The sequence below is a fragment of the Populus alba genome, chromosome 1, assembly GCF_005239225.2.
Source record: "Populus alba chromosome 1, ASM523922v2, whole genome shotgun sequence".
Taxonomy (NCBI): domain Eukaryota; kingdom Viridiplantae; phylum Streptophyta; class Magnoliopsida; order Malpighiales; family Salicaceae; genus Populus; species Populus alba.
Window position 1 is genome coordinate 39496297 of NC_133284.1, and position 12433 is coordinate 39508729.

General features: G+C 31.5%; 1 protein-coding gene across 1 annotated transcript; it reads right to left on the reverse strand.

The window, feature by feature from the left end:
- Positions 1-10287: 10287 nt before the first annotated feature.
- On the reverse strand, positions 10288-12148 carry LOC118062725 (WRKY transcription factor 28). Its single transcript, XM_035076565.2, has 3 exons — positions 11620-12148; positions 11360-11500; positions 10288-11014 (listed from the first exon to the last, which is right to left on the reverse strand). The coding sequence occupies exons 1-3, from the start codon at positions 12045-12047 to the stop codon at positions 10642-10644; spliced, it is 942 nt and encodes a 313-aa protein (XP_034932456.1). The 5' UTR covers positions 12048-12148; the 3' UTR covers positions 10288-10641.
- Between the last annotated feature and the right edge of the window lie 285 nt (positions 12149-12433).

Consider the following 12433-nt stretch of genomic DNA (forward strand, 5'->3'; position numbering starts at 1 on the left):
CCTAACATATTTTTTGTGCATTTTCAGAGTCTGTAAATAACTTACCTTTTTTTATGTGCATTAAGTTTGGAAGAGATTAATTACCAGAAAAGTTTTATTTTCTCTCAAAAATGAAGTATTTGAGATTGAAATGGTAATGACTTTAAATCAGGTTTTAGTGGTTGAACACTTGAAGGTATGGACTTAATTGATCGTGGTGGCAATTCTTTAATTTATGGTCTCCAATTACATGCCTTTGATTCTTCCTGAAAATAGACCATTTGCAAATCATCAGATTCATCAATCTTAGTTTCACTGGAAATGGTTTGAAATTCATCATGAACTAATTTTTCAATAAAATCCACTTCATGTAAATCATTATCATCTCGAGGTTACTTGCAAATGTTGAAAATATTCATCTTCAATGTCATGTTTCCAAATGATAACTTTATCAGTCCATTCCTACAATTAATCAATGCATTAGAAGTTAAAAGAAATGGACGTCCTAAAATGACACGAATTGAATTACATGCTTCAACAGGTTGTGTAAAAGAGTTACAGACATTGGTTTTAACTCACTTAGATTGAGACTTTGACAGACTGAATATGGAAGTAAATTCACACTAGCTCCAAGATCAAGTAAGGCTCTTTTAATTTTATGTTCTCCAATAAAGCAAGAAATTGTAGGACAACCAAAGTCCTTATATTTCAAGGCATTATTGTTCTGAAGAATGGCACTTACTTGTTCGACTAAAAAGGCTTTCTTTTTCTCATTCAGTTTTCTCTTCACAATGCATAGATCTTTCAAAAATTTAGCATATAAAAGAACTTGTTTAATAGCATCCAACAAAAGTATATTGATCTTTACCTGTTTGAAAGTTTCAAAGATTTCATAATTGTGATTGACTTTTCTTTGTTTGGTCATGGCATAAGGAAATGGAAGTGTTGGCGGGGAATCAAACCTCTTTGCAATGTCAGGTTTAACCTCTTCCTTACCCTCAGATATTGATTCATCATCTTTCTCACAAGTTCAAGAGTTTTTTCAATAAACCCTTACCACTATGAAGAACTGATGACTGATTTGACTTGATCCATGTGTTGGCTTCTAGAACTACTTGTATTTGCATTGTATGGCCCCTTTGAATTTTGTAGTAGTTGAGATGGAAACTTACCTTTCTCTCGAAAAATAAAAGCAACTGTGAATTTTGCAAGAGTATCTTTAAAATCTATCATGCTTTGAGCAAGTTGAGTGTTGATTGTCTCCTGCTTTTTAATGAATGCATGCAATGTTTCCTTAAGATTTTTTTTAGAAGGGGGAGCATAAGGAGGTGCATATCCATGAGACTTTTAGAAGTTATAGTGTGCTTGAAACGATGGTTGTGAAGTTTGTGCATTGTTGTTATCACTATTTCAAATGAAATTTGGGTGATTTGTTCAATCAGGGTTATACGTTTTGTGGGTATGGGTTATGATTGGGCCTTTGAAAACTGTTTTAAAGCATGGGCTTGTTCATGGAGGCATTTCCTAAAAGAAGGCAAAGTTGGACTATCATTTGTTGAGTATTCATTGGTTTCACAAAATTTCACAAACAATTTCTTGAACATATTTTATTTAACCACTCTTTTTCAATTCTAATGCCTCGACTTTTCTTGCCAAAGAGGCAAACTTGGGCTTGGAGGTCATGATAATCCCCTAAGGTTGTGCATACCTCTACTAGATGTATGAAGTTGGGTTTTACTTGGTGCCTCATAAGTGCCTATTGGTGTCCTAATTTTAAAGCATTTTTCAGCTAGCAAGTCTAGATACTCAATTGCTTCATTAGGGTCTTTATCTTTAAAAGTTCTATTGCACATCAATTCAACCATTTGCCTATCTCTAAGTGTTAACCCTTCATAAAAAATGTGAAACCAATCTCCATGTTTCAAAACCATGATAAGGGCAAGTATTAAGCAAGTCTCGATACCTATCTCAACATTGATAAAATGTTTCTCCTGGCTTTTGAGTGAAAGTGATGATTTGTCTTTTGAAAGAGTTTGTTTTCTATGAGATAGAAAAAACTTCTTTAAAAATTTTATTGCATTTCATCCCAAGCACGAAATGAATCCTGATCTCAAATTATAAAAAACCTTGATAAAAATGCAATTTTAAATTACTAATCAGTATGATTATAAAGAGATGATGATGAGGTGGAATCGGCTTGTAAAGATGGTTTTGAGGTGATGTCAAAGATCGATGATTGTAGTGATGTGGAGCATGATGTGCAAAAGAGAATCCTTGGTTATAAAGAGATATTTGAGTGTTTAGGTTTGTGAAGAGGATGTAGAGCAACAAAAGGAGAATCTCTTTCATACTAAGTGTTATATTGATAATAAGGTATGTAGTATGATAATGATAGGTGTACTAATATTGCAAGCTCAACTTTGGTTAGAAAGTTAAACTTGAATACATCTAAGCATGTTAAGCCATATAAGCTTCAGTTGTTGAATGAATATGGAGAAGTTAGGGTGGACTATGGAACTTTTAGTTTCATTCACAGTAGAAAAGTCTAAGGATGAGGTTTGTATATGATGTTGTTCTTATGCATGCTACACACCTATTGTTGGGCACCTTGATAGTTTGATAGGAAAGCCAAGCATGATGGGTTTTTCAAAAATAGGTATATCGTGGAGAAAGATGGAAAGATTTACACATTTTACTCTATTGTCACCAAGAAAAATGCATATGGATTAATTGAAGCTTAAGAAAGCTGAGGAAGCTAAACAAGAATTTATGAAAAATAATAGTAAGGATGTGAGGCTGAGTAAAAATAAAATGAGTCATGAAAGTGAAATAATTGGGGGGGGTTTTAGCCATTAGAAATAGGTTTGGAGATTTCAACAAAAAAAAAATAACACAGGGAAAGCTGAAAGTAATGGAGAGAAAAAGTAAAGGTGAGAAAAGAAGAGTGTATAGAAAAAAATTAGAGAAAACACCTTAATTTTTATACAAAACAAAGTGACCTTACTCATATTTATCATTCCAATATACCTATGATTTTACTTTTGTATAAGGAGGCATATTTGAATTATGATGGTTTGAATTCTTGTGTTCCTACTGTTGCTAAAGTTCTTTCACAGGAATTTAAGGATATCTTTCCTAAAAAGATCCCTAATAGTTCCCCACCATTCAAGAGATTGAGTGTATCAAATTAATTTTGTTATATAAGCATCAATTCAAAACCAGCTAACCTTTAAAAGTAATTCTGATGAGAATAAGGAGCTTCAAAGGCAAGTAGAAGAGTTGATGTTGAAAGGGTACATTTAATAAAGTATGAGTTATTGTGCAATTTTAGTATTACTTGTGCATGAAAAGGACAATACTTGGCGTATGTGCATTGATTATAGAGCTATTAAAAATATTACAATAAAGTATAAACATCTTATCCCTAAATTAAATGATATGCTTGATGAGTTACATTGTTCTTCTGTGTTTTTAAAAATTGATTTGAAAAGTGGTTATCACCAAATTAGAATGAAAAAAGGAAATAAATGGAAGACAATATTCAAAACTAAATATGGATTGTATGAATGGTTAGTAATATCGTTTGGTTTGACTAATGTCCCTAATACATTCATGAGGTTAATCAATCATATGTTGAGATCTTCCATTGGAAAGTTTGTTGTTGTCTATTTTGATGATATCTTGATTAACAAATGATTAGATAAACATATAATCATTTAAGATAAGTTCTTGAAACACTAATAAAAGAAATATTATATGCTAATCTAAAAAAGTGTGATTTTGAATGGAAAGAATTGTGTTTTTAAGTTATTTTGTTTGTGTAAAAAGAATTGAAATAGATAAGGGAAAGATTAAGGGTATACAAGATAGCCTACACCTAAGATGATAAGTGAGGTAAGAAGTTTTAATAGTGTAGTTAGTTTAACATAAAAGTGAGGAAATATGAACCAATATTAATTTAACATAGAAGTGGCACTTGATTGATCAATTTTACATGTCATGGAGAAAAAGGTTAAAGAATTAGTTAAAAAAAAAAACCAATGTTGGTAAAAAACCGTAGCTTAGATCCAACCTCATCTTCTAAAAAAAGAACTAGTCTCACTCTTTATCACTACCTTTAAGAGCCTATTCTATTAATACATATTGAGAAATGGGATCTGCTAGGTTTTTTGGAGATTATTCATTGTAGTTAAATGAGTGGAGTAAGTCATGAAAACTAGAAGAATCAATGAAGTAGCTAAATTTAAAAAAGGAGAAAAACTAAAAAAAAAGAAGAGAGATTTGAAGGTGCATCACGTGGCTAATTATATTTATTAACCAATAAGTTACAAAAATACCATGAGAGACCTTTTTTCCCTTAAATTCTTCTAAAAAAATAACTAATTATACCAATTCGTAGTATCTCCAACCATATCCTTCATATTATCCTACCTACCTTATACCTTCAAACATCCTAATTGTAATTATGGAAAGCAGATTTTACAAAGTTCCATAATCCCCTTAATACTAACCATAAGTCATACCACAGAACAACCAAACATCGAATACTCAACCATTTAACTATAACTAATATATTTATTATCAAAATACCTAACTTTTTTACCGATAATATATCCAAAACATGACCCATAACAAGAGTACATGCCTCACCTTTCCATATCTTTTAAAAAAACTATAATAATACATGATCAAACAAAGGTAAGTTCCTCATATTCTTTACAAACTTGTTTAGTCATCTTACCAATATTGGTATAAATTGGATGAGAGATTTGTTTACAATGTAGGGGTGATAGATCATAGTATTAAGATATGCAATAAATTCAAGAAATAGTTAGTATGCTCATTAAGAATGGGCTAATAGCCTTCAAAGGATATGCAAAATTTAGTTAATATATACACCAATCCTTTACCAAATCATATGAGAAAGAATAGTGGAATCATGAATATGATGATACTTAAAAACATGGTGATTAATCAAAATAAATCATATTTAAAAGTGTGAATGACAACTTTGCATGATATATTAAAAGTCGAGCTTCTGTAAATAACTTGAAAGCTACACAACATGTATTGCATATATTATTTTTAAGTTTCACAAAGGTTATAGGTATGTTATTGATGATTGCAAAGAGTTATACTAAGGTTTTGATAATTTTTTAATGCTTATTGCTCTTAGGTTTGAAAACAGTAAAAAGTCATAGGAGATTGTTATGATAGATATAAGGCTACATTAGTTGCTTATAGGAACCAATTTAGTATTAGTAAAAACATGTCATCTAAGATGATCTTAAAAAATACAGTATCCCGCGCTACCTCATGATTATGTATATCATTTATATATTAGCTAGTCCCTCATAATCATAAAAGCTTATACAATTGAAATTAAAGAAGTGGGTGGCTTAACTTGAAATGAATGGTGTTATGGCCCAAAAGAGTTTGAAGAATAAAAGGGATAAAAGGGTTGATCACTCACCCAGTGGTATTAGAGAAAAGCTAGTGGATGACGAGAAGGCTATAAAATTGCTCAAATTAATAAAGCACAATGAGTATAGTATGGTTGATCGGTTAAATAAGACCTTATCAAGGATTTTGCTACTTTTCATGATTTTAAGCTTAGAACCCCATCATAAAAGCCTTATAAAAAGTTTTAAATAAGTCTAATATTTCTCACTACATCACTTTTAAATCCATGAAGCATTTAGTAGGAAGAATTCAAGCCACCAACTACTTACTTTATAGAAGATAAATTAGGTTTGAATGTACTAAGTATAATAAGGTTTTACACATCATGATTAAATGCAAGGATTATTGGTTGCTAAGGTTTTGATTGATAATAGTTTGGCTTTTAATGTTCCTTTAAAATACAAATTGATTGAGTAATGGTAGATATATCATAAATGCAACCAACTAAAATTATAGATCGAGCTTATGATGGAACACTAAAACAAGAACTTAGTGATATTAATATTGTCTTTAGATATCGGGCTACACTAGTTTTAGGTCACCTTACAAGTAATAGATATCCAAACAACCTATAGTATTTTATTAAGAAGGCATTGGATCTATTTTAATAGGAATGTCAATTTGTATTTGCATTAAAGGCTCAAGTATAATGTCAATGAAAGATTGGTCACCATTAAGGTTAAGACATATGACAATAATAAAAACAATGTGGCAGTATCATATATTAAATCAGAGGATATCAAAGATAAGATATGTATAGTTTTAAAGGTATTGATGCAGACATAATTTCAAAGAATATGCTAAAAAAAGGTCACGTGTTATCTGAAGTTGCTAAAAGGGGTGAACTATATAAAGGTGAAGAAAGAAAATCAAGGTTCTAGCTTGAGCTTCAAACCTAACCATAGATACTATCAGAGGATTTTAGAGTTGAAGAGAGAGAGAGAAAAAAAAAAGAATAGCTTAGATTGAAGAGCACAAGCCCAATAATGAGAAGATAGGCATTCCTTATATTTATAGAAATTTTCCTCAACCTTCCTACATTGTCAATCCATATGAAGAATATTTAGATTTGGAGCTATTGTTTAGAGATATGATGTTGACCATCAATTTATTAAGTGAAGACATGGATGAAGATCTATTTGTCAAGAAATGTTCAAAGGCCAAAGAACTTGACAACTATTTCGTTGAGGAAATCCTTATTGTTTTTAAGTCTAAGTAATTCTCATTTGCTTTATTGTTACTTTTTTATCGTGATACTAGAAAGGAACCTTTTTATTAATGAAATATATTTTATCTATTTAATTGTTTTTTGTTTTGTTTTATTAACACTACTTGTTTTGTAGAGATATCATAAATGTCACCTCTTTAAAATACAAAATAATTATTTTGAAAATAATCGGTTAAATTTAGATGAAAATTTAATCATAATGGATGAAAAAGAGTTAGATGAGGAAGATATGCTAGAGATTTTTAAGTTAGTTAATCAATCTGAATGACCTGTAAAGCCAAACCAATAAGAGTTAGAATTGATAAATGCAAGCACTTAAGAGAATCAGGAATAGCTAAGGGTACGAGACCTTAATCCTTGGAGATGAAAGAAGAAACTTGATTTCCTTGCTAAAAGAATATGTAAATATATTTGTATGGTCATATAATAATATGGTAGAGCTAGACATTGATATCATTATACACAGGCCACCGTTAGTCCAAACACAAACCAGTGAAGTAGAAATTAAAAAGAATAAGGTCAAATATTCTAATCAAAGTGATAAAAAAAGAGGTGTGACAACAATGGAAAGCCAAATTCTTAGAAGAGGTTGAATACCCTCAGTAGGTATCAAATATCATGATAGTTCAATGAAAAGATAGAATGTGTGAATTTCAGAGATATAAATAGAACAAGCCCAAATGATTATTTCTTTTCACCTCATACTAACATACTAATGGATAATGCTGCTAAAAGTTCCATGTATTTCTTTATAGATGGAAGGGTATGATCATATTAAGATGGTGAAGGAAGATAAAAAAATTTTCATTTTCATCACATCTTAAGGAACTTTTTGTTACAAAGGCATGCCCTTTGAATTAAACGATATAGGGAAACATATTTGTGAGTAATGGTAACTCTATTTCATAAAATAAACATATGAGAATAATATGATTGCCAAGTCAAACAAGGAAGAAGATCACGTCTAGATACTAAGAAAGCTTTTTAAGAGGTTGAGGAAGTGCACCCTCAAATTGAATCCATTAAAGTGAAAATTTGAGGTGAAGACATGAAATTATTGGGGTTTATGGTGAGATTATAGAATGAAGATTATTGAAGAGTTTTCAATAAAATAAAGTAGTATCTATATATACTGAGAAAGCTTTATAAGAGGTTGAGAAAGTATACCCTCCAATTGAATCCATTAAAGTGAAAATTTGAGGTTTATAAAATGAAGATTATTGAAGAGTTTTCAATAAAATAAAGTAGTATCTATATATACTGAGAAAGCTTTTTAAGAGGTTGAGGAAGTACACTCTCAAATTGAATCCATTAAAGTGAAAATTTAAGGTGAAGACATGAAATTATTAGGGTTTATGGTGAGATTATAGAATGAAGATTATTGAAGAGTTTTCAATAAAATAAAGCAGTATATATATAATCTTCCACTCTTAGTCATGCCACTATCAAGAAGACCATTAATCATGTATTTGACCATGACAAAACATGTTATGAGTTATGTCATAGGTTAGTGGGATAATTATAAAAGGAAATAGTAGGTCATTTATTGTTTGAGCTAGAATTTTAATGATTGTGAATCTTGGTATACCTTTATAGAAAGGATTTGTTATGGTCTGATATGGAGTGCACGAAGACTCAAGTAGTACATGCTTTATTGTACAACTTGGTTGATTTCTAAAATTGATCCAATCAAGTGTATTTTTTAGAAGTCATATTTGTCTAACAAAATTGCACAATGGCAAGTTATGCTAGCAGAATATGCCATTTTTTGATATAACTTGAAATTTATTAAAAGGTAACGTCATCCAGATCATTTGGCAAACAATGCAATTGATGATTAAAAGCCCTTGTAGTTTAAAATTCCCTAATAAAGACATTATAATAATTGAAAATAAAGAAAAAAAACAGGTGAAGATGTGTGACTTTATACTTTGATAGGACAATAAATGTATTTGGTAATGGTATAGGTGTTGTGCTTATTTCATTAACAGAGAAGAAGTATTTAGATGCGATCGGATTACAATTTTAATGTACTAGTAATATAGAAGAATATGAACTATACATTTATAGGATTGAGATTGTATTGGAAAGGAAAGTTAAAAAGCTTGATATACGTAGTGATTCCTCGTTAATAATTTACCATGTGAATGGAAAATGAAAAATGAAGGATGATAAATTAAAGTCATACCAAGAGTAATTTATCAAGCAAGCAGATCAATTTGAAGAGATCAAATTCATTATTTTAATATGGGATAACAATTAACTAATAGAGGTGCTTTTTATATTAACTTTATTTATCCAAATCGATTATGATAAGAAAGTACAAGATGTATCGATTAAGATAAAAAATGACTTTGTTGACTATTGTTTAGTTCAGAAGAAAAAAAATGGAAAGCTTTGATACCATAATATCAAACATTTCATTATAAGCTATGAATATTCGCTCAATACTAAAAAATGGACAAAAAGATCTTTAGTAGTTTCATTGCAACAAAAGTATTGAAAAGGGTTGTCATCTTTATTCTTGAAAACATGGTTTCATTTTACTCTTGACAAGAAGTTGATAAGAACTTTCAGATAAACCAAAGAAAAGTTTTTGGTGTAAAAGTTGTAACTACTAAATACTTATAAACAGGAAAAGGATAAACACAATAGGAAAAAGAAAATAACATTCAATCCCATTAAAGACTGTGAAAAATTACCCATCTACTTATTTCTTTCAATATTTATGCCTCTCATATGTTATAAGTATCTAATAGTTGCAACTTAATCACAATAAAATGTCTTGGAAACAAAGCATGTATGGTAAGTGTGGACCAATGTTGGAATGATATATATAGACAATTGAGGTGCCAAATGGTTTGACATGTTATAAATACAAATATGTAACTAGATGATACACATACGTAAACATAAAAGGTATCTAAAATATTTTAAGATTGTTGTTCCCCAATTGATTTAGTTTATATATAGTTACAAGTTTTTTGGTATGAGCATGAAGATATAGATTAAGGTAATTATAAATAGTTTAGCCTTAAAATAATTTATTATTTATTTTTTAGTGCTTGCAAGTGTAATTGCAATATTGTTTTTTAAATTTACTTAATTTTTTACTCTTGATAGCACAAACAAGAGAAAAATACCAAATTATATTTTAAAAAAATCTCTCTTTCAGATATAAATACAAGATTAGAGATCAAAATATATTAGTTCTCTTACAAAAGAAAAATAAAAATAAGAGTTCCTATAATGCCAGAAGTTATTTTCTATATATAAAAAAATACCTTTAAAAAGGTCTATAGTTAGAACAATTTTGATAGTTTATTATTGTTTTTCTCCTCCTTTATTTAAATTTTAAAATAAATTGTTTATTTAGACCTACACAATTCTTGTTTTAAACATGCACAAACTTTACTTTAAACACAATTTTCCCTTCACCTAATATCTAACAAAAAGCAGTGCCGCTGGATAGAAAATTTCGGCCATATGTATCCCATCAATACATTCACATTAACACTAGCATGATTTATGTTGAATTATAATTAACTCTCTAGAAAACGACATCCCATCAATACATCAGCATGATTTATGCGTTAAAATATAATTGACATATAACAGAAGAAGAAGAAGAAGAAATTGTTTCATTCTGAAATGAAAAAAAATTACACCTCCATATAATAATAAAAGTAAAAAAAAGGGAGCAATAATGGACTACATTTGGAGTATAATAAGCGTGCAATCCTCCTACCGCTGGGTTTTTGAAAAACCACTGCTACGTACCGACCTAGCTTTAGACTCATGACCTTCTTGGATTATGAAAGCATTTCCCAATATTGCAGCAAAATTCACCTTTAATCCAAGGGAAGCATGTCCACTTCAGAATTAAGATATAAAGAAGAAAAGAAGTATTACCTAACAGGTCAGGAAGGTAAAATTATTAAAAAGCATATGTACACTGAGAGAGACCCTTCTCATGGCTCTTGTCTAAGGAAAATCGAAGGGACAATGTCTTGCAAAAGTCCATAGTCCGGAACTTGATACTGCTGGTGCACATGCTGATTAACGCTTTGTGGATACGCCCCCATGTTCTGGCTGTTCATGGCTGCTGGGATTTGAACAAAATTATACCCTTGATGATGAGGGAAGCCCGGCCCGCTCGCCGCCATGGGCGCAGGTGCTAGCATTGAATGTGAAAACATAGCCGAAGCACTTCCTCTGAGTGTTGTTGGAATCGGATGGTTGTGTTGGCCCTCGTATGTTGTAATCACGGTTGATGGATCCTGGAATGACCTCTCCACTCGTTTTTTCACAGTGCATTTCTGAGTAGTGCACCGGTAATAGCTCCTGGTATAAATATAAATATAATTAATTAATTAATTAATATTTACTGTTCATCTTATCATGAACTACCTTCAAGATTTACCCTTCTGTCACTGATTAATACTCCTAATTCATTTTTAAGAAATTGAAGCTGGGAAAAGAAAATAGTGGGAGCGATGAAAGGATTGATGGTGTTGTACCCTTTGTTTTTCTTTGACCTTAATTTCGGCAATCATCAATAAGAGCAAAAACGTTTTGTCAACGCATGCAAAATATATAGTGTCTGTATGTTGGTTTCTGGCAAAAACTAGTGCTTCTTGATTTACTGTGCTTTGGGGGGGTGCAAGAGACTAGCTAGGGCATGCATACCTTGGATATGGACTGTTCTTGACAGCCTTCTGTCCATACTTTCTCCATCTATATCCATCTTCTAGATGATCGACCTCGCTCTTGGTCATGAAGGCAAATCGTGGCTCTTTTTGCCTTTTCTCCGCTTTCTTCTTTGCCTTGCTGCTCACATATATAAATGAATTACACCATGTTTAATTCAAGAATATTGTCAGAATTAAGAAAGTAGCATGGATCAATTCTTATATATGATATTGAGGATTACATGAACAGAAACTTACTCTTTCTTGTCAGAGTTTTCTCCTCCATCCTCTGGCTTTTCCGGTTGTGTCTCTTTCTTGGTCTTCCCCGAGTCTTCATCACCACCAGCCTCACTCGAGGAGAAAGAGACTGAGGAATTAGGGGTGGCGGGAACTTGATCAGTACTATTCCCACCATCTAAATCTCTAGCTTCCACTGGCCTTGAACTTTCTTCAATGGAAGAGAACACTTCAGATGAAGAAGGTGACAGGCCAAAGGCTTTCGCAAGTGAGTTGTAGTCCACGGACCCATGCAAGCACTCCGTGAAGCTCATGTACGACGAAGGATCAACCCCTTGGCCGGGACTCCTGTTATAAGTTGATGAACCAAGAATGGAAGGAGGCTTGACATCGAGATGATCCTCTTGGAATGGAGTGTGGTAGTAAAAGTCTCTGTGCTCATTAGACATAGATAAAGAAGAGGAGGAGGGGGAGGGGGAGGAGGCGGAGGAGAGGGTTTGGTTTCTAGGTCTTGGTTGTGCGTCAAGACTTTTGGCTTATTTTCATTTACTTGTACAAAGAGTCTGCGAGTTTGAAGTAGACTTGCCAATGGCTTTTTATAAAGAAAGGTTGACAAAGCTACCTCCGATCAAAGGGCAAAAGTGCCCTCTCATATGGAAACATTTTCCGCTTCCGTCCCGCCCTCTTCTGTCAATTTACACCCTATTCCCGTCTACCTCCATGATTACATATTTCTAACTATTATAATCTTTTCGTTTTCAGTTACAAAAAGAAAAAAAAAAAAAAATATATATATATATATATATATATATATATATATATATATATATATATT

Excerpts from the sequence above, each read along its gene's own strand:
- LOC118062725 (XM_035076565.2), bottom strand. The coding sequence starts at position 12,047 with ATGTCTAATGAGCACAGAGACTTTTACTACCACACTCCATTCCAAGAG. Across the intron at positions 11,501-11,619 it reads GAAAACTCTGACAAGAAAGA|CAAGGCAAAGAAGAAAGCGG; the intron begins GTAAGTTTCTGT and ends ATATGTGAGCAG. Across the intron at positions 11,015-11,359 it reads AAGAACAGTCCATATCCAAG|GAGCTATTACCGGTGCACTA; the intron begins GTATGCATGCCC and ends TATTTATACCAG.